The 22,469-nt window shown below is 39.0% G+C and overlaps 1 protein-coding gene across 3 annotated transcripts in view; it reads right to left on the bottom strand.

The window, feature by feature from the left end:
• The window catches only part of Nln (neurolysin), an 89,143-nt gene that overhangs the window by 37,703 nt on the left and 28,971 nt on the right, over window positions 1–22,469 (bottom strand). For 2 of the 3 annotated variants that reach the window (XM_070031247.1, XM_070031248.1), the window contains 5 exons: window positions 19,076–19,335; window positions 14,263–14,411; window positions 4,910–5,017; window positions 2,794–2,896; window positions 1,953–2,113 (listed from right to left, as the gene is read on the bottom strand). In XM_070031247.1, coding sequence (XP_069887348.1) covers window positions 1,953–2,113; window positions 2,794–2,896; window positions 4,910–5,017; window positions 14,263–14,411; window positions 19,076–19,335 — 781 coding nt within the window. The remainder of the gene's footprint in view (window positions 1–1,952; window positions 2,114–2,793; window positions 2,897–4,909; window positions 5,018–14,262; window positions 14,412–19,075; window positions 19,336–22,469) is intronic. The other variant, XM_070031249.1, reaches the window with a different exon arrangement.

Here is a 22,469-nt window from a genome sequence, read left to right as displayed (position 1 = left end):
ACAGGTGCGTATCACCATAGCCAGGCAAAATTTGGTCACTAATCTATTAAGTGTAACATTCAGTGGCACTGATTAAATTGATATAGATACACACCATTATACAATTTATTTCCAGGATTTTCCATTACTTCAAAAAATTCAGTGATCATTAATAGTAACTCTTCAGGCTCCCCTAGTGTCTAACTTACTTTCTGAAAAGAAATAACTTTTTCACTTTTTTTTTTTTTTGGCAGTGCTGAGATCACAACCTAGAGCCTCATGTAAGTATGCTCATCAAGAGAGTTACCATTAAGTTATAACCCCAGCACAAGAAGTAATTTTTTGTCACATCTGTACTTTTCACTGACTTATAAAGTTGTTTAGCCTATACCTTGACATATGGAGACTAGGAGCTGGAAAAGGGTACTGCTATAACAAAAAACAAGGTACCAAACAAGGTACCAGGATGGAAGATATGGACATAGACAGAGATGGCCAGTTTGCAAGAGGGAAAAGATGGAAGGATGGAGAATGGAAGGAAATAACTCTGTTGGGTGAGGTTCTGGGGCTTCAGATGGCTGAAAAAGCCAATTGCTCTGAATTCTTAACATGGGGATCAATAATGTCACTCAGTTACTGAAGGGCAGAGATTAGTTTGAGATTCTCCCTTCCTTCTCCAGCCTTTTTCAAAGGGCCCAAAGCAAACTCTATTCATTTGAAGACAAATGGGATGAGCAAAATACAGAGGTCAGTGTTTTCAAATTGGTAGGACTATGGACCAAACACAATGTATGCATTTATTTAATAATACAACTGATTATAAGCAACCAGACAAGAAACTAAGTTTTTCAAGGAGTTTCATTACCAATGATAGTTAACACTGGCCTATAAAATCCTGTGGTTATTTGGTCTGTAGGATAACCCTTAGACCTCACACTGGGGAATTCTATATATCAGCAGTTCCCTAAGATACGGTCATGGAAGATAACAGTGAAGATGTATCTGCAAGCAAAATAAGGACCATAAAGTGCAACTGATAAAGGAATTCTTGACCCAAATAACTTTGGACTAAATGAAGGGACTTGCCTAGAACAAGAATCCTTATAATTCCTGACCAACATTTTTTCACAATTGTTATATGACCACTATTTTTCCTATTCTTTCCTTTTCAAATGGTAGGTTCACCCCTCCCCCTGGTATGACTGTTAGAATTTTTCTGTTCCTATTCTACTCATGGGTGGGTTGAAGGTATAGGAGATTTAACTTTTTTTAATAGGCTGGTAGATTATGAGAACCTCCAACTGAGGAGGACTGTGTGTTAAGAGTTTGGCCTGAATACCTGCCTGGGAAATGACAAATGTTTTTAGGAAAAAAAAAAGGGTGCTTATGGTTGTACAGATGGTGAGAAAGACTATGGTGGAACAGTGAAGCCTGTGAATCTAGTTCTCATTCTTTGTCTTTATAAAACCCTTTAAGCTGAGCAAATGGTTGTCAACTAAAATTCACATTTCTCAGCTTCCCTTGCAGCTAGACATACCTCTATGATGGAATTTGGGTCAATGGGATAAGAATAGAGTTGACATATACCATTTCTAGGTCTTGTCTTTAAAGATGAGAGCTTGGTGCTCCTTTACTCCTTCCCAACAGGCTAGGGAATAGTCATTTCCAGAAATAACCTTGGAAGTCACTTGTTGAGGAGGGAGAGATACTTGCCAGTCCTGGACTGCTGATGTAGGAGAGGAATACAATTTTTAGTTTATTTAATCTAGTCTAGACTTTTTTTCTTACTTGCACACTTACTTGGCCACACTGAGTGCCAATGAGCAATAAAAAGCTAAAAAGTCTTGCAGATCTGAGGAATTAGGAAGCATAATACCAACAGAAATCAGAATATCAGTCTGTGAGCTGACTTTGATAGTTGTTCTAAAAAAATCAAGTCCTAACAACAATAGAAAGAAAAACATTTATAGTACCTCTTTGCACCTTGTATTAAAAGCCATTTCCATCTTCCTTCTTGTTTCAGGGACACAACATTTCTTCATGACAGGAAAATAGTGTGGATATTTTAAGGTTATTTTATACTTGTCATCATCTGTCTTTTCTAAAGTGTCAATGAAATCATCTGGAAGAGCACCTGTGAAAAACCATTTTCTCACACATCAATTTTTCCACTCATTATTGGTTTCTTTAGAATTGGCATGGTTCCTTTAAGTAGGTCTAGGAATTTGGTGGGGTGACTGAAATTCAAGAAAAATAATAAAAGTCCTAATATTATTATTTTAATATTTTTGTTGAAGTGGGGGTAGCAGTAAGAGGCCTGGTGGCTCGGGAGATAGTAATGCACAACATGAATATACTTCAGTGGACCTTTGAGGTGATGTTTTGATGGAGAGGAGGGAAAAATAAATGAGAAAAAGAATCCAGAACTGAATAAGAAGACACCAATTTAAGTTACAATGTAGGGGACATTGCAGGGCAGAAAAATTGTTAAACATCTGAAGGATACTAAACACCAATATCAGTTACCAAGAGAAATTATGGGGAAATATAATGAAATCTCTTCTGGACTGAATCTAGAAATATTATGCTCTTATTAGCCTAAAATCTAATTCTGGCTGTTCTGGTTGTCTTTTTTTAGCTGGAGTGATGAGATTATTTTTTAAAGGATTCTTTGAACTCTAGTTTAGGCTTTCCATCTGGAAATCATAGTAACCTATGAAGTAACATTATTTACCTAACTGACATGACAATCTAGCAAAATAACAATTTCTTTTCTTTTCTTTTATTTATTTATTTATTTATTTTTTTTTTTACCAAGTTCAGCCTTAGAAAACACAAGGAAGGTATCATCCTCATTGAGGTTTTTGTTGAAGTCAATACATAGCTCACTCATTCTTTTCTTCATTGATTTGATTTCCTGGAAAAAAAGATATGTGCAAAGCATTAAAAGTAAAAGGAAATACTCATTTTTACTGCAAACAGTGAAGTAGGTTTTATATGAAGATTAGATCCTGTTCTTGGGAAGTCATGTCTAGTGACAAGCTTAACAAGCAGCTGTCCCAGTCTTAAACACCTTATAGAAAGACAAACCTAGTCATGTATTAAAAAAAAAAACAGTTATATGAAGAACTAGACAAATTAAGAAGTTATGGTAAAAGCAGTATCTAGCATATTATACACACACAATAGTTGCTGTGAATGAACAAATCCAGTAGCTCATTTCCAATCAACATATTTGTTTTAATTCAAAATTTAAGTTTAATAATTAGTATCTGGTGATGAAGTAAACAAAGAAAAACTGAAAACACTAATGATTTACATAACACTTTGGAGAGAAGGAGGATTTGTGGATTCTAACATTTGCATAAGAAATACTAGGTGGCAGATCAAATGAAGCAACAGAAGAAAAACACAAGAAACAAATTGCATTAATCTGTCCCTTTCTTCTAGCAATGTTACATAATGACATTTACTTAGTCCACATTGATTTCAAAGTGTGGGTCTGCTCAAGAAGTATCACTTGCACTTATTAGAAATTCAATTTCTCTTTTTTCCACCCATCAAATTATTATTTATTATTTAATTCTATTGTATAGGTGATATACAGAGGGTTACAGTTATATAAGTCAGGTAATGAGTACATTTCTTTTGGAACAGTATCACCACCATCCCTCATTTTCTCCCAGTTTTCCCCTCCCCCACAAATGCAATTTCTTAAGAGAACCCACTAGCAGTAAGAGGAAACCAACCTTTGGATGGATGATACTATCACTGAAGAAGACGCAATGAAAAATGGAAAATCAGGTGGCCAATGACATCCCTGTGCATAGAGATCTGAACAACCCATGAAGCCTATCAACATCTGGACTGTCCAGTTACACAAGCAACTAAACCTCTTTTATTTTCTCAAGGAGATTTTGTTAGCAGCAATCAAAATAGTGTAAGTTTTCACATTCCCAGGAGGACTGAGCAGGCAGATGAAAGGTGAGGCAAGAGAGATCAATCCCTTTTCTTTAATTAGGATGAAGAGACCACAAGGTTGCAAAGGGCACTCAGGTGGTAAAAGGATACCAATGTTTTAGTGGCACCTTCAGTTCTTGTCTACATGATGGTATCAAATAACCAAATTAGGGCCCAGTTTGAGTTTCTTTCAAGCTTACTTTCAGGTCTTGTGTCTAGAAAAACAATCTGAAAATGAATTATAGATTCTATTTCCTGTTAAAGAAGAATGAAGTTAATTCTGTAGTAAGTTTACTGCTGAACCCAGAATACTTGATTGGTCTTAAACAAAAGAAAAAGGTTGAGACGTACTTTTCAACAGCTAGTCTCTATTCATTTAAGGGGCAAACATCAATGATAGTGTGTCCCACTCCAAAATGCTGGTTTTAAAACTCTCCATCAGCAAAGATTTTTAAAAATTTATTTATTTATTTACTTTTGCCAGTCCTGGGCCTAGGCACTGTCCCTGAGCTTCTTTTGCTCAAGGCTAGCTAGCACTCTATCACTTGAGCTACAGCGCCACTACTGACTTTTTCTGTTTATGGTGGTACTTCATGAATGCTAGGCAAGCACTCTAACATATTCCCAGCGCATCAGTAAGGATTTTATTACCACTGCCCTATCTCTGGACTACAAAGGGAGGGAGAATACAAATCAATTATGGAGCCTTGGAATCAACTCTTAAAGAATATGAGTAGAGCAGGAGAAATAAGCCAAGCACACAAGAAAAAAACAAAAGGAACTTGGACAGGATCAAAGCTTTGTCAGTCACTATGAGGTTAAAAGAAGCTGTAGGAGTTAAAGCACTGAATAGTAAATATGTTGGAAATGGATTTGTATTATGGCTTATTTTTATTACAATCCATCAGTTTCCCTGTTTCTTCTATGTATGTTTTATGTATTCATTTGAAAGAAAAGGAAGTAAACTTACATTTTGTACTTGTTCTGGAAGATGAAGCCCATTCCTTTTTCCCATTTTAATTGACTTTTCTAAGTATCTCCTGGCTTCAGGCTTTATCTTCTCCAAATCACAGTTTTCCTAAAATCAATAAGCATGACATCCATTTCCATTGCAACAGTGCATGGGAACCACAAATCATGAGGCCAAAGCAAATTTATTTATCACCTCCATTGCACTACGAAGCACAGGTGACTATAAGGAAGGTCCTTTTGAAGACCTAATTTCTTTTATGCTTTGGTGAGCCTCAGTTCATTTACAACAGAAAAATTAAATAAATAAAAAGCATCCAGAATTGCCTTGGCTTGCCTCAGAATTCAGAGTGCCTGTGCCGTTGGAAGGCGTGATAATAGATGAATTTGCATAATCTCATTCTGAGCATTCTTTATGACTGAGTGGTCTTTTTCACAAAACACATTTCTTATCACAAGTCATCTGAATTTAATTTTCTATCATTTGCCAACCTGGTTCCACTTGAGAAGCAGGAATAGAAATAAAGGGGTAAATTCTACACAAATGCAGAGTGGGGCTCTTTTGCCAAGATGCCAAATAAGGACAGCTGGATAAAACCCCAGCAAAGGCTTCCTGTCACTTGGCAAGGGAGATAAAGGGACTCCAGCAAGCTGCATATGAACAAGTATCAGGGGAAAATGAGTCAGCAGTGCAGAAAGAGGAAAGCTGTTGGTGAGTGTGAATCTGTGCAGCAGCACCACACTCATTCCAAAGAACAGAGGAAAGTGGAAAATTCCCCAGCCACAGCAAGGAATAAAAATGCACAGTCTCTCCAAAACAGGTGGCAGAATACCCATAGCACATCTGGACAGTTGGTCAGTTAGTAGTCCCTAGGAAAAAAAATGAACTTCAGACAGACTCAGCAGGTGTAATGGATTCAGTTTGGCTGGAAGCCAATGAGTACCTTCTGTCACTGGAGCCTTACAGATCTTCCACTGCTTGAACACTCTCCATCAAAGCTTTGGGCCATCCCATCCCTGAGCCTTTCTACTATCCAAACTAATTACAATTATGTTTAGCTTTACAAATGGCACTTTAGCTGCTAAGTGTAGTGGTGCACACATATAATCTCAGCACTTGGGAGGTGGAGGCAGGAAGACCATGAGTTGCAGGGCTGCCTGGACTATACAGCAAGATTCTGCCTCCAAAAAAGTCCTTTTAGACTGCTGGTGCCAGACCTATGCTGAAATGATTTTGCAATTTTTCTCACCTTCCAATGAAGCATCAAAAAAGAGCTGTATTTTAACTTCAATACCAATTAGAACAGCAAACTGGATTTCTCTTTATCTACTAATCAATTATCTGTGCTGTAGTACTAAGACACTGTTGTAGCTACATGACTCGAAGTTTCCTCTGTGGAAGCAAACAACAATTAGATTTTTTTTCCATAACTTCCTTTTGTGTCCCTGAGGAATTTGTGAGCATGCTGGCATGACTGGAGTTGGAACTTTAACTGATCTTGGCATCTACTGGGTTCCTAGCAGCAGGTGCTTGCAGTGGGAAGAAGCTCAGAATGCCCAGGGAGGACTAAGCTGACTCCCTCAGGGACAGACAGAAGTTCAAATCACCATGCTCATGTGGACATGATAAATTTGGTTTACTTAGGCTGGTGTTAATAGTGCCAGGAAGTCTGTTCTAAAAGTGAGGCACAGCAACAGGAGTCTCTGGGTGGTACAGTACTGCAGGTTATAAGGTTGGGAGAATTCAGGAAATTGTAGCTGAGGGATTGGGAGAACAAGAATAGGGCCAGGCCAGGTTGGATAAGTTGCTAAGGACCCAGGCAAGCAAGTAGATATCCAGAGCGGGGGCCAGGCCAGGTTGGATAAGTTGCTAAGGACCCAGGCAAGCAAGTAGATATCCAGAGCGGATCAGTCAGTGAGGAGCTGAAGCATATTGCTGGATATCTGCATAAGCACTTGGGTCTCAGAGCCACAGTTGGCCCTAAGTTGAGAACAGAACAGGCAGTGAGCTGAGGACAAAGCCTCAACAGCTGAAAGAGCAGAGTTTCTAGTCCATGGCTGTGCTGGAATACAAGGGGCTTTAACAGTGGACAGAAGTAGACTTGCCAAATATGTTGGTAGCAAGGCTATTTCAGAAAGCCTGAAAGTATACTCAGGATAGCAGACTCAAAATTCATAGTGTAGATTAAAATTAAAACCATTTACGATCAAATTAGATGATATAGGTACAAACAGGCAGCAAAATATTCTGTGAAAAAAGTTAGCTCTGCATTAGGCCTAATTAAAACATTACTAATTAACATAATGAAATATTTAACTTGTCACGAGAAATGACACCTAACAAAACAGGGTACATTTGATTGGGGTACATTGTATGCATGTATAGAAAGGTCACAATAAACTGCTATACTAATAAACAAAAAAGTAAAATCCCTTGGGGCTGGGAAGGTGGCTCAGTGGTAGAGCACTTGCCTTGCATGCATGAGGCCCTAGGTTCGATTCCGCAGCACCACATAAAAAAGCTGGAAGTGGGGCTGAGCTCAAGTGGTAGAGCGCTAGTCTACGCTGAAGAGCTGAGGGACAGCGCCCAGGCCCAGAGTTCAGTCCCATGACCGACCAAAAAAAAAAAGAAAAAAAAAAAAGAAAGAAAGAAAGAAAAGAAAAAAGAAAAAAGTAAAATCCCAGATCTGACTCAGTTATAACTAGGCATTGCTTGTCAGTCAGACTCTAAGGGCTCAGGCAATCTCTGGCAGTCTGCAGAGGACATGCTTGTTAAGCCTATTGTAATATTCCCCTTCATAATCACCAAACACAGTCAGAACTACACAGTCCAAGGATTTTCTAAGAGTGAAGTACCAAATCTTCTAGACAGCTTTACTGTAATTACATCTTCCTTCCTGAACAAGTATTTCTCCCCTGGAGTAAACCAGGCCACCTGGGGTGAAGTTTCTCCTCTTTAAAGTGGGGAAGGCCAAAGTAATTCTTCAATTTATAGGATCTGACAGTAGTCATCTTTATCTTGATCTCTGTGGTGACAAGATTTGTTTTCCCTTTAACTTCCTCCTGGAACAAAGGGCTTTTATATAAATGTGTTAATATGCTCTCTCCCTGCCACAGGTATGCTTATAAACTTTTTTATAGAACAGAAACCTGAGATTAAATGTTATTCCCCAAATCACACAGAATCTTCTGTGTAAAGTGACAGAAAAAACTGAGTTTACTCTTCTTCCATACTATATACCGTTCTTAATTCATTATCATTCTTTAAAATTTCTTACTTAATGGACTGGGAAGGTGGCTCAGTGTAGAGTGCTTGGCTTGCATGCATGAGGCCCTGGGTTTGATTCTCAGCATCACATGAGCAGAAAAAGCCAGAAGTGGAACTGTGGCTCAAGTGGTAGAGTGCTAGCCTTGAGCTGAAGAGCTGAGGGACAGCGCACGGGCCCAGAGTTCAGGCCCCATGACCATCCCCCCGCCCAAAATCTTACTAATAATAAGACTTTGTCCTTTCCTGCCTAGTATCCCCTCATATTTCCAGTTTCTAATACATGTAAGTTAAAATGTGTCTCAGTGGGATTTTATATTGTGTGTACTACATACACAAAGCAGAAACCATAATGCTGATGAAAGAACTTTGAAGACTGAGATTATATCTTGTTTTAAATACCAATTACAAAGTAGATTTGCAAATTGTGAATTTGCTTCTGGAACCCTTTCTTTTTTGGTTGGTCATGGGGCTTGAAATTAAGGCCTGGGCGCTGCCCCTGAGCTTTATCACTCAAGGCTACCATTCTACCACTCTGAGCCACAGTGCCACTTCCAGTTTTCTGGGGATTAACTGGAGAGAAGAGTGATGGACTTTTCTGCCTGGGCTGGCTTTGATCTCAGATCTCAGCTTCTTGAGTAGCTAGGATTACAGTCATGAGCCACCACTGCCCAGCTACTGGAACCCATTTTTACAAGCTAAAATAGAGACAATAACTTGGTCTCAACTCATGACGTATTGCTAGGTTTTCATCCCATACTGTGGAGGGTATTCTTAGAGAATGTCTGTATTGCCAGAGTACAGAGAGGCCTGGTTGATGGATACTCACTAATATGCCAACATAGGATGTGTGGCCTTTATATGGCCATGGTGTGAGGACACCACACTGACAGAAGACACTTTTATGTGGGGTTAGTTCAGTTCCACTCAGCACACTTACAGAGGGAAATGGAGATGAATATCCTTGAGAAGTTTTAATTCCTATGAGGGGAAAAAGTGAAGATTTTTAAAAGATGTATTATGTACTGTGAGGAAAAAAGAAGTCAAGTAGTTGGACAAAAGAAAGGCACATAAACAGAAAATAAGCCACAGGAGATGATGATTTATATATCTGGATCTCCAAGCTTTTCTCCCACTCTTTTGTGAGATAGGGTATCACTAAATACCCCAAGTTGCCCTTCAACTCACGATCTTCCTGCTTCAGTCTCTCTCAAGTGCTGGGAATATAGGTGTGCATCCCCACACCCACTTGGATCCCTAGATACTTAAAGGCCTGAAAAAATTTACATACTTCAGATTATAATGAATAAGATGTACACATTCCCAAATCAAGAAAGCATGGTGAATTTTGAGCATAGTTTTTAATGTGGTAATGTTTATTTCAAATGTAATTTTATTGTTATTATTAAAGTGTTGTACAGAGGGGTTACCATTTCTTAAGTCAAGTAATGAGTACATTACATTTTTTTGGACAATATCACCTGTGGTCATGGTTTTAAAGCACTGGTTCCTGAATTTTAATTTGGTACTAGTATTGTAGGAGAGTTAACTTGGCACTGGTATTGTAGGAGAGTTATATAGGCTTAAAATTATATGCTTGGTCTGGGAGAGAGGCTCAGTTAGTAGACAGGTACTTATTAGCAAGGACCTGGGTTGAACATACATCACAAGAAAAATTATGCTAATACTAAGTCCCATTCATCAACATGGTACCATTAAAACTTTCCCTTCTAAATCATTCTTTGGTGAAGATGAATTGACAAGACCAAAGCCAACTGCTCTGAAAAAATATAAAAGTATTACAATAGGCTACTCTAGTTCTCAAATCTAGCTTGCATAATTCAACCTCTTCAATCAAACACTTCATCTTATGCATTTATTACTTAGCAGGCCACTGGGATAAATATGCCTGTATTATTTTATCATCAACTAACTATACATTTTTTTCTCAGCAATATGACTAGAAAGAGTATTGTGAAACCTTCTTTGTCTGTTGCTGTTTACTGAATTTTGAGTTAGTATGCATTTGTAATATGAGGTTCTTATTGTAATATTTATATGCACATAGTGTACTATGAACAAATTCACTCCCTGAACCATGTTCCCATTTCTCCCTTTCCTCCTCCTTCCTTTTCCAATATTTGGTTTGTTTCATTATGCTGTGTTTAACCTCCTCCTGCCCCCCACCACGTAATACCCTTCAATCCTCTTCACTCTTCCAGTTCCCCTCCTTCTGTTGATTTTTTTACATTCAAATTCCATTACTATTACCAACACCACCACTGCTACTGCCACCACTGCTGCCATCATCATTATCCACATCATCATCATTTTAGGTTTATAGTCCACAAGTGAGAATATCAATATCTAGCTTTCTGAAGGTTGGTATATCTCATTCAACATTATAATCACCAGTTCCACACATTTTCCTGAAAATAACAATCTCAGTTTCTTTATGGCTAAGTAACATTCCATATGTGTGTGTGTGTTCATATATATTTTCTTTATCCATTCATTGGTTCTTGGGTACCTTGGCTGACTCCATAGTTTAGCTATTGTAAACAGAGCAGCAATAAACATTGGTATCTTTTTTGTATATTGATTTACACTCTTTCAGATACATGTCCAAGAAGTGGTATGGGAGAATTACAGAGTAGGTTTATTTTTAGTTTTTGGGACCCTCTGTGACTATTCTAGTTGACATTCTGACCAACAGTGTCTAAGGGTTCCTTTTTTCCACTGCATCCGTGGTAGCATTTGTTGTGAGATTTATTTGAAAATTGCCATTTTGACTGGTGAGATGAAATCTTAGTAGAATTTTGATTAGCATTTCCCATAATTGGACATTTCATGTATTTATTAGCCATTTGTATTTCTTTTTCTGAGAACTGTCAGTTCAATTAGTTTGCCTATTTATTGACTGAATTACTTGTTCTTTGGCTGTTCATTTATTCACTGCCAGTATCAAGGCTTGAAATGAGGGCCTTGAACCCTTGTTAAGATGTTTTAACTCATGGCAGTGCCTTTACCACTTAAAGCCACCTACAGTCCAGACACTTTATGGACTAATAGGATATAGAGTCTCATGGATTTTTCTGTTCAGGATAGCTTCAAATCTTGATCCGCAGATCTCAGCCTCTTGAGTAGATAAAATTACAAGCATGAGTCATAGGTACCTAACTGAGAATTTTTTTTCCTTATCTTGAATTTTGTGGTAAACATTTTTTTCCAGTTTTGCCATTTATGTATGCATTATTTCCTTGTTAGCTTTCAAAAATGGTAACATGCTGTATGTAGTACTCTAATTTCTTTTGCTGTTACTAAGGTTGACCCAAGTTTTCATGGTTCCTATAGATTATTCCTTTCAATGCTATAAAGTATTTTATTACATAAATGTGCCCCGCTAGATCCATTTTCTTGTGAATGGAAATCTATCTCATTATTTTCCTAGGAACAGTTTTGAATTTTATGCATGAATGCAAAAGTGCTCTTAGATAAAACACTGAGGTGGTGAGATTCCACTGTATAATATTAAGGTTCTTTATCAATTAGTTATTTTTAGTCAATTAGTTATTTTTAGCCATTAGTTATTTGTTAGTAGTACCTGAGCATTCCTATTGATGCACATCCATAAAGACATTTGGCATTGCTAGACTCCTTAATTTCTGTCAATCTTTTTTTTTTTTTTGCTCAGGGCTACTGCTCTTCCATTTGAGCTACACTTCCACTTCAGGCTTCTTTTTGGTAATTTATTAGAGACAAAAATCTCAGAAGCTTTCCAGCTCCCACTGGTTTCAAACTCCAATCATTAGATCTTAGCCTCCTGAGTAACTAGGATTATAGGTGTGAGGCACTGGAGCCCAGCTTAATTTTTGCCAATCCTACAAATGAAAATAACTTATTATGGTCTTCATTTCCCTGATTACTGATGAGGCTGAATATCTTTTCATATGTTTACTTGCCATTTTTATTTCTTCTGGATCAGCTCTTCATGTTACTTGCCCCAGAGGTACAAAATTGAATCCAAAACTAAATCTCCCTCTCAAGAGATTTAATGTGAAATCTACATGGTATCTGGCAAAGCAGGAAACACTTCTAGGTTCTTAAAACATTTTCAGCCTCTAACCTTTCCAATTATAAAAAGAGCTACTTCACCTGGGTACAAAGGTTAAATTGGGTAGCTCTGTAACTGTACAAAGGTAAAATAGTGTTTTTAGTCACACACTTGGAGGAAGACAACACACTGGTCAGCCTTATAGTCTGTTATAAACTCCTCTCTCTGTTTAGTAAAAAAATTAGGCATTATGGATTATATGAGATACACTTCAAATTAATTGATATTCTCCAGACTGAGATGTGTCATATCTTAAGTGACTGATCAACTGTGATAGTTACCTTTCTGTAACTGTGACAAATTACCTCAAGTACTATACTCAACTTACAGGGAAGAAAGGCTTATTTTAGCTCTCAGTTTTAGGTTTTAGTCTGTGGCCATTTGGTGATACAGCTTTCTGGACCTGTGGTTTACTATAATGAGGAGCATGGTAAAGCTCATGGTGAAGAGACTAAGGGAAACAGGAAAGGCTTGGGATCCCAATAGCCTCTTCCAGGGCATACTTTTTGATAACATCGTAATGATCTAATTTCTGCTCACTAGGCTCCAACTCCTAAAGGATTGACTGTCTCCAAGTAGCATAACAGACTGAAAGACCTTGCCTTCAACACATGGGATTTGGGGAGCTCTCAAGAGCCAAACTATAGCATCAACCTATACAATATGGCAGAAGTGGTGCTATGTGACTTCTGGGACTTGTTATAAAGCAGAGTCTATATGGTTTGATGGAACCCTCGCACTGATGTTCTGAGTTGCCATCAAGGGAAGTCCTAGCACCCTGAGGCAGTCAAGCTGTAAAGTATCACCATTTAGCCACATAGGGCGATTCTATGACTAAACTGTGTGCTCTAAAAATTAATTTGTTGAAGTCCTAAATCCCAATGGAATAATATTCAGAGATAGGTTTTTGGAGAGGTAATTAAGGTGAAATGAAGTCAACAGGGTAGGATCTCAATGTACAAGGATTGGTGACTGTATAATAAGATGTATAGATATTTACCGCCATTCTCCATGTGGATGGAGAAAGGTTGTGTGAATACAATTTGAGTGCCAGCCAGGAGAGCTCTCATCCAAACAGGATCACGCTGGCTATCATCTCATACTTCCAGCTTTCAGAATTGTGAGAGCATAAATTTCTATTGTAATACCACTCAGGCTATGATACTTTTTTATGACAGCCAAAGCTAACCAAGATATCTATGGATTACAGAAAAACAACTGGTTAGATCCAATCTGCTTCAACTCCAGTTACCTATGCCAAACATGAGTAGGAAACCCAAGTCAGATTTTCCCAATTGGTTCCTTCCTGAAATTCTGGTCTCTAGAAACTTAGAAAATAACATGATTTTTGCTATTTCTGGCCACTAAGTTTTGGTATAATATACTAAATACCAATGGAAATAACTGGAAAGTTTATTCAGGTTTGTAGAAAGAACTATGAAATGTAATCCTAAATGAAAAATTACTGAGAGGTAAGATAATACTTGATATCCACTTTGGAAATTATATTTGATTACTATCTAAGCTGGTGGTATCTTGGGACCTCAATATTATTCACTTTAGTAGTATATACTGAAATTGCACACTTTATATTGTTTCAGACCTTATCCAGTGTAAAGAAGAATTCATGTATTACATCATGATGGTCCTGTTTCTCTTATCACAGCAGTAGAGTAAAATAAATATAAATTTGGAGTATATTTATTATTTAGTAAAGTGTCCAGTTCTAACAGAAACTGACTGTATGTATGAATGTATGAATGGACTGGTGTCTATGGGTTTACTAATATCTTTTTCTTTCTTTCTTTTCTTTTTTTTTTTGCCGTTCTGGGTCGCTAACCCAGGGCCTAATACATGCAAAGCTTGTGGCCACCTTCACTGAGCCACCTACTAGCCCCTTGGAAGTTTTTGTTGTTATTCTTCTTCTTGTAGGTTTTCCCCCCTCCATATTAAAGGGATTTGCAGTACTTTTTACCTGTAAATGAACGATTCTCTGAAATATATCTTCTCTCATGCTCATCTCAATATCAAACTGAGAAAGCCTCTTGTCTGCTTCTGTGCTTGCTGCCCTCACTTCTTTGTCAGAGGACACATGCTGGGGGAAGTCCAGCATGGTTCTTTCCACTGTTGATAGAAAGAAGAACTATGAACACCACAGGACTCATCAGAGCAGTATGCAGCCGAATACCTCTTTCCAGGTGAATGACATGCTAATGTATATTCTTTCTGCACACTTTCCTAAGACCATCAAGAGGCAGAAACTAATGCAGGACTTGGCTGTCCCACTTGGCATCATTATGAACAACAGGATGTAGTCTGAGCATTTATCAAAACACATTGAGGGCAGCCAAATGGCACAGCCTATAATCCTAGCACTTTGGAGGTGGAGGAAGAAAGGTAGTGAGTTCAAGACCAGACTACACAGTAAGACCTTATCTCAAAAAAAGCCAGAAGTACATTTAAGGTCTAATTTTTTAACGATCTAAAGACAAAGATACTAACCAAAGGCAGACTCTCCCAAGGGCAGGGACATAAAGTGATATGCTATGGAGGAGGTTAGGCCTTGGAGAAGGAGGGACTTAGTGAGGGGTTTGAAAATTAGAGACTGAAAGTCTGGGGCCTGGCAGACACACACACACACACACACACACACACACACACACACACACACACACACACACACACACACACACACACACACACACACACACACACACACACACACACACACACACACACACACACACACACACACACACACACACACACACACACACACACACACACACACACACACAAAATTAGAGACTGAAAGTCTGGGGCCTGGCAGACACACACACACACACACACATATATGTGTGTATACAATTTATATATATAACATATATAATTTTTGTTTTATGTTAATTTTTTTGGTGCTATCCTTGGTCTTTTTTTTTTTTGGTCAGAACAACATTTATTAAGAGAAATTGATATTCTCAGCAAGGAGTCAGTTATTTAGGAGGAAGGAAGCGCCCTCTCTGAAAATTCTGGAAAAGCTTTTTCTGTTTGAATAAGAGGGACAAATCTCCCTACATGGTACCTTCCTCAAAGACAGGGGCAGCTGGAGGTACTTGACCAAGTTGACGTTTATGGGTAGTGGGTGTTGGTTTGGGTCCTGGCTCCTTGTGGGGCACAGATTCTGGGTGCTTTTGGCGGAAGGCTTTGTCTTGCAATGGCATGTTTTTCTGGGGCTGTCTGCCTCTGTCTTTGATGCATCTGTTTCTTGTAGGATTACTCTGAGCCGCAGTGGCAGCTTCTTGCTGTCCTTGGTCTTGAACTGAGCGCTTGGGTGCTGTCCCTGAGCCTTTATGATCAGAGCTTGAGCCACAGCTCTACTTCAGGCGTTTTGGTAGTTTACTCAAGATATGAGTTTCACAGACTTTCCTGCCAGAGCTGGCTTCAAACCAACAATCTTCATATTCCAGTCTCTTGAATATCTAGGATCACAGGTGTGAGCCACTGGTGCCCAGCAAGACAAAGGATTTTTTTTTTTTTTTGGTCAGTTGTGGGGCTTGAACTCTGGGCCTGGGCTCTGTCCCTCAGCTCTTCAGCACAAGGCGAGCTCTCTACCACCTGAGCCACAGCACCACTTCCGGTTTTCTTGTGGTTTATTGGAGATCAGAGTCTCACCGGCTTTCCTGCCCGGGCTGGCTTTGAACAGTGATCCTCAGATCTCAGTCTCCTGAGTAGCTAGGATTACAGGTGTGAGCCACCAGTGCACTGGTGTCCACATAGGTCATTTTATAAAATATTTTCATATAAACATAAAATAATCCATTTAATTTCAGAGAACTGTCATAAATTTAATTAGTCATAGCCAGTAAGCAGCTAGATATTGGGGTATTTCTGTTAAATTATGATGGTGAGTCTGTTCTAATCTTTACTAAAGTTGGTTCTTGAGTTTTATTTGTATTTTGACTTTAATTAGTCAAAAATCTTGAGTTAGTAAGATAATCAAGACTATACACCAAAAATCAGTGTTTTTTGGTGATGGTTGTGCCTATTCTGTGACAATGAATATATGAAGATGGCAATATACATATTATTTATATAATATATATTGAAGATATATATATATATCTTCAGTATCTTCAGTGTTTTGAAAGTACCCTAACCAGGTAAATTTACATAAGTAATACACGTAGAGAATATAGCTGTCTCTTACCAAGAAATGAAGTCAAGCAAGCTGCCTTACTTCCTGAAACATTGCTTCAATGAAACTTGTTAAAATTTTGTCAGAGCTATTAAAATAAATACATAATATAGATTTTTAAAAGAAAGAATCAAAATAATTTATATTACTTTTATTGTTTAATATGAAATTTTATGCCTATTTAGTGAAGGGAAAAATGGAAGAGACATTTTTAAATCTGATACATGCAGAATTTGTTTAAGCTAGAATTAGTAATATGCATTTTCTGCTTATTTTTAAAAATTAGCTCAAGAGCTGGGGTTCAATTCCCAACCCCTCAAAAAATGTTTAAAATTAGCTCAAAAAGATACTAAGAAAAACTCAAATGAGTAATAAAACTCAGAAGCCTAAAAATGGAAACACATTACTAAACAAACAATAATGCTGAAAACCATTTCCTTCCTTCCTTTGCTACAAAGCTCTGGAAGCCAACTTGAGCTCTCCCTGCCAAGCTATAAACACGGCTGATGCCCAGGACTGGCCACTGGGCAAGCAAGTCTTTAACAGCTACTAATGAATGCAGAAGGAACTTCCACAACATTCACAGTTAAAAGAAAATTAGTTTTCAAGAAATCTCCCAAATTCAACAATGATAATTTTATGGGAAAGCAGAAGCAAATATCACAAATCGTAAAGTATGTTTAAAAGATCTGCTATTGAGAAAAAATCTGAATTTTAAATAATTACTTATTTAATTTTAAATAATTACTTAGGCATGAGGCCCTGAGTCCGAGCCCCTGTACTGGCACAGACAGGAGGGGAGAGGTCGGAGAGGGAAAAAGGAAAGAAGGAAAGGAAGGAAGGAGGGAAAGGAAAGGAAGGGAGGAGAGGGAAGGGGAGGGAAAGGGAAGGAAAGAGAGAGGAGGGAGAGAAGAAGGAAGGAAAGGAAGGAAGGAAGGGAAAGGGAAGGGAAGGGAAGCGAAGGAAAAGGAAGGGGAGGGGGAGGAGAAGGGAAAGGGAGAGGAGGGGAAAAGGAGGGGAGAGAAAAGGGAAGGAAGGGGAAAGGGAGGGGAGAGGAAGGGAAAGGGAAGAAGGGAGGGAGGATGGGAGGAAGGGAGGGAGGGATGGAGGGAGGGAGGGAGGCAGGCAGGCAGGGAGGCAGACAAACAAGCAAGCATTTTTTTAGTTGAGTATGGAAATGTATGCTTGTAATCCCAGCATTTGGGAGGCTGAGGAAGGAGGACCATAAACTTAAGGCTAATTTGGACTACGTAGTAAGAACTTGGTTCAAAAAAACCCAACCAACCAAACAAACAAACAATAAAAAACAACAAGAAAAGCCAGGTGCTAATGGCTCATGTCTAGAATCCTAGCTACTCAGGAGGCTAAGAGCTGAGTGAGGGTCACAGTTCAAAGCCAGCCTGGGCAGAAAAGTCTGTGAGACTCTTATCCCCAATTCACCACTAGAAAACCAGAAGTGGTATTGTGGCTCTGAGTGGTAGAGCACTAGTCTTGAGCAAAAGAGCTCAAGGACAGTGTCGATGCCCTGAGTTCAAGCCCACAACCACCACCACCAACAAACAAAACAAAACAAAAACTAAGAAAAAGAATTTTCTTTCACTAATTTTTACATGAATTTAATGTCTAAATTATTAGGCTAGCACATCAACCTGGTCATGAATGACTGAAGAAAAGCACTTAACCAAACATGAAGCACATAGAGTAGGACACACATATGAAGTCACACATGGAATATCTCTGCCAAACAGAGAATAACTTCATCAGTGTATCACTCTGTGTGTGTGTGTGTGTGTGTGTGCGCGCGCGCTCATGCGCGCGCGCGTGTGTGGCAGGACTAGTGTTAGAACTCACACTTTGAGCTTGCTAGGCAGGTATTCTGCCTCTTAAGAGTCTTGAAATATGTCATCAAAATGCTGTCCTTGTCCAGAAAGCAATGAATGAGTATGATTTTACAGAACCTTTGCTAATATAATAAAATTTCTAAATCTTAGAGAATCTAAATCTGAGCAATGAACCAGCACTATGCAAAAATCAGTAAGTAGTAAACATAGTATAGCCCGGGTGCCGGTGGCTGATGCCTGTAATCCTAGCTACTCAGGAGGCTGAGATCTGAGGATCAGGGTTCAAAGTCAGCCCAGGCAGGAAAGTCTGTGAGACTCTTATCTCCAATAAACCACTAGAAAACTGGAAGTGGTGCTGTGGCTCAAGTGGTAGAGTGGCTGCCTTGAGCTGAGGAGTTCAGGGACAGCCCAAGCCCAGAGTTCAAGCCCCACAACTGACGAAAAACAAACAAACAACAAGATGTGGGTATGCTGGGTGCCAGTTACTCACACCTGTAATCCTAGCTACTCAGGAGACTAAGATCTGAGGATCATGGTTCAAAGCCAGCCTGGGCAGGAAAAGTCTGTGAAACTCTTATTTCCAATTAACCACCAGAAAACCGGAAGTGGTGCTGTGGCTCAACTGGTAGACCTCTCACCTTGAGCCAAAGAGCTCAGGGTCAGCGCCCAGGCCCTGAATTCAAGCCCTATGGCCAATAGAAAACAAAAACAAAAACGAAAGAGATGTGGGTGTGCTCATGCCTCCTACCCACCTATATACTTCACTTCCACATCTGCCAACACCTGCAAACAGTTCTCATAAGTTACTTCCTCTATCTCCAGCATTCCAACCGTGTCGTACACCTGCTTGGTCTGCATGATGAGCTCTTCTGTTCTTGTTTTAATTTGCTCTGGTGAAAGATCCCATCTTAGAACATTTCTGCCAGCTGCAGTGTAGGTGGACATTGCCTGGAGAGGAGATGCCACATCTCTTCCCAAAGTCATTCTGAGTAAAATCCTGGAACCACCAACTCTAAAAAGAATAATAATAATTTTTTTTTAAAGAACAGAAATGACATTTCTGTTGGTCCAAAGCAAGGAAAAATATTCATTAAAAAAGGAAATTTCAATTAAAATTAACTTTTCAAAAAATACTGAGCAAATTTTCTCGGTTGAACACATACTGTTCCCTTGTATTTTTAAATTGTTTTTGCCTAAAGTTTTAATGAAATTTGTACTATGCAAACACTGAATTGTCAGTATAATGAAACCACATAGAGGAAGGAAAGTTAGGTATCAGAGATATTCAAATTGATCTTTATAAATTAAACTAATAATCTTTCCTGTGCAAACTTCTGGCAACCATGTATATAGCACTAAAAAAATTATAGGCTTAGTAAGGAATTATTTAAAATATTCCTCTATATTGAATGCTAAATTCTTTAAAATTAAACATAATGATTTGAATTCATTTCTGGAAATAATCTCTGGTATCACTCTTACATTACCATAAAAGAAAAAGAAAAACAAAAATTTTAAGAATTAGGACACCAATCCTGTATCCCTTGCTGGGGTAAGGAATCTTTTTTGTCAGGGGCCATTTGGTATATGGTATTAGCTAGTATCGATTTTATGTTGCTATGTGAAAAGCTCCCAGATGTATTGAATTTTGGTTCCTGGCCATAGTTACCTTGGCAAAGCCAGACCAAATCATTTCTCAAATCTTATGTGGTCCATAGGTCATTCCTCATCCCTGCCTTAAAACAGTCAAAGTAGTAGCATTGATCCTATGTTTAACTCTCTCTTACCTATATACAGCCCATTCGTTCCTAATTCTCTCCAACACATTCTCCAGTTGTAGAGCTTATTATGAATTTAAAAAAGCTGTATTTCCTAATATCTACATAGTGAGTGTTTAGTCACTGTTCAAAATGTTTTCTATGCAGAAACTCACTCAAGTCCTTCAACAACCCTATGAATTACATAATATGATTATTTATGTAAAAAAAAAAACCCTAAAAGTGTACTTCCCAAGGCCACACAACTAGTCATATGGTGAGAGCTAGGATTAAAAACCATGCTGTCATGGTATTTACTAGACACTATGTTGAAAATGAATTATACAATTAGTGGGTGGGGAAGGAAGGGAAAAACTGGGAGAAAGTGAAGGATGGGTAAAATTATCCAAAAAGAAATTTATTCTTGGGCTGGGAAGCTGGCTCAGTGCTAGAGTGCTTACCTCACATGCATGAGGCCCTAGGTTGGATTCCTCAGCACCACATAAGCAGAAAAAAGCTGGAAGTGGCACTGTGGCTCAAGTGGTAGGGCGCTAGCCTTGCTCTGAAGAGATGAGGGACAGCGCCCAGGCCCAGAGTTCAGCCCCCACAACCGACAAAAAATAAATAAATAAAAATAAATTTTAGGGCTGGGAAGGTGGCTCAGTGGTAGAGCGCTTGCCTTGCAAGCCTGAGGCCCTGGGTTCAATTCCTCAGCACCACATAAGCAAAAAGAAAAAAGCTGGAAGTGGCGCTGTGGCTCAAGTAGTAGAGCGCTAGCCCTGAGCTGAAGAGCTGAGGGACAGCGCCCAGGCCCAGAGTTTAAGCCTCATGACCGGACCCCCCAAAAGAAATAAAATAAAATAAATTTTAAAAAATGTATTCTTTACTTGACTTATGTAACTGTAATCCCACTGTACATCACCTTTATAATAACAATGCAAAATAAAGAATAAAGTTGTAACCCTAAAAACAAAAAACAAAACAAAACAAAAACCCATGCAGGCTGTCAGATGGACTCATGCCTATGATCCTAGCTTTTGGGGGGCTGAGGTCTGAAGAAGCAATCAGAAACCAATAGAGGTAGAAAAGTTTTTAAGATCTATCTCTAATTAGCAACCAAAAAGCCAGACTGGAGGTATGGTTCAAGTAGAGTATACCAATAGTTACCAAAAGAGCTGGAGCACAATACACATGCACATGCACACGCGCACGCGCGCGCACACACACACACACACACACCACACACACACACACACACCCCTAGGACCACAGAAGACTTTTTTTTTTTTTTTTTGTGAACATACTGTACAGAGGGGTTACAATTACATGGGCAAGATAATGCATACATTCCACAGAAGACTTTTTAACTAAAGTATTTGAATAAAGGAGAAGACCAATAATAAGGTTGGGAGAAGGACATCAAATGCAGGGCACAGAATGGCAAAACCAGATCTTGAAACTCAAATCTTTTTTTTTTTTTTTGGTCGGTCGTGGGGCTTGAACTCTGGGCTTGGGCGCTGCCCCTCAGCTCTTCAGCTCAAGGCGAGCACTCTACCACTTGAGCTACAGCGCCACTTCTGGTTTTCTGGTGGTTTTATTGGAGATAGGAGTCTCACGGTCTCTCCTGCCCAGGCTAGCTTTGAACCGGGATCCTCAGATCTCAGCCTCCTGAGTAGCTAGGATTACAGGTGTAAGCCATCAGCGCCCGGCTTGAAACTCAAATCTTTTGTGTGGTGCTGGAAATCAACTCAAGGCTAGGTGCATGTGCTCTATCACAGAACTATACCGGCTCCTTTAAAGGTATTTTACACAGTGGTAGAGGTGCTGATGAGGGCATCACTGTGGGTGGAGGCACAACCTGGAGAAGAAAGATGTTGATATTTCCTTCTTACTTTGTGGTATGGGTGTGGAAGGAAGAAGAATGTAGGGGGAACGATTTTCTTTTGGGCTGAGTGGATTTTAGTAAAGGTCAGGAGGAGAAAGATCTAAGACAGAGTATCAAACAGTAGAGTTTTATTTATCAAGGAAATGGTCTAGAAACAATGGAGAAGTCTAGGGTGTAGTAGATGGTTAAATAGGTTAAGAAGGTTGTATAGCCATTCATCTCTTTTCCCTATCTAATTTCATATGTATTGCTCCCTTTTTGCATGGACACCCTAACGTCAGTCTATTTGTTTTGGAAGTGGCTGCCTCTAATCACAGGATTCATGCGCAGGATGCTGCTGAGAGAAAGAGGTCTCATTCCCGCTGGTTGCAACTGAGTACGCTTGTGTCCTTGATGGCAGCTGGCAGCCAGCCTATGAGAAAAAGTGGAATGTGACTTATGATGAAATATATTCTGTGAATAGTAGAATAGAGAGGAAACTAAATACTTGTTATCACTGAGCCC

This window comes from Dipodomys merriami, unplaced genomic scaffold, assembly GCF_024711535.1.
Source record: "Dipodomys merriami isolate MVZ:Mamm:240054 unplaced genomic scaffold, mDipMer1.0.p SCAF_20, whole genome shotgun sequence".
Lineage (NCBI taxonomy): Eukaryota > Metazoa > Chordata > Mammalia > Rodentia > Heteromyidae > Dipodomys > Dipodomys merriami.
The sequence above is the reverse complement of the archived record's forward strand: the minus strand, read 5'-3'. Positions and strand labels throughout refer to the sequence as shown.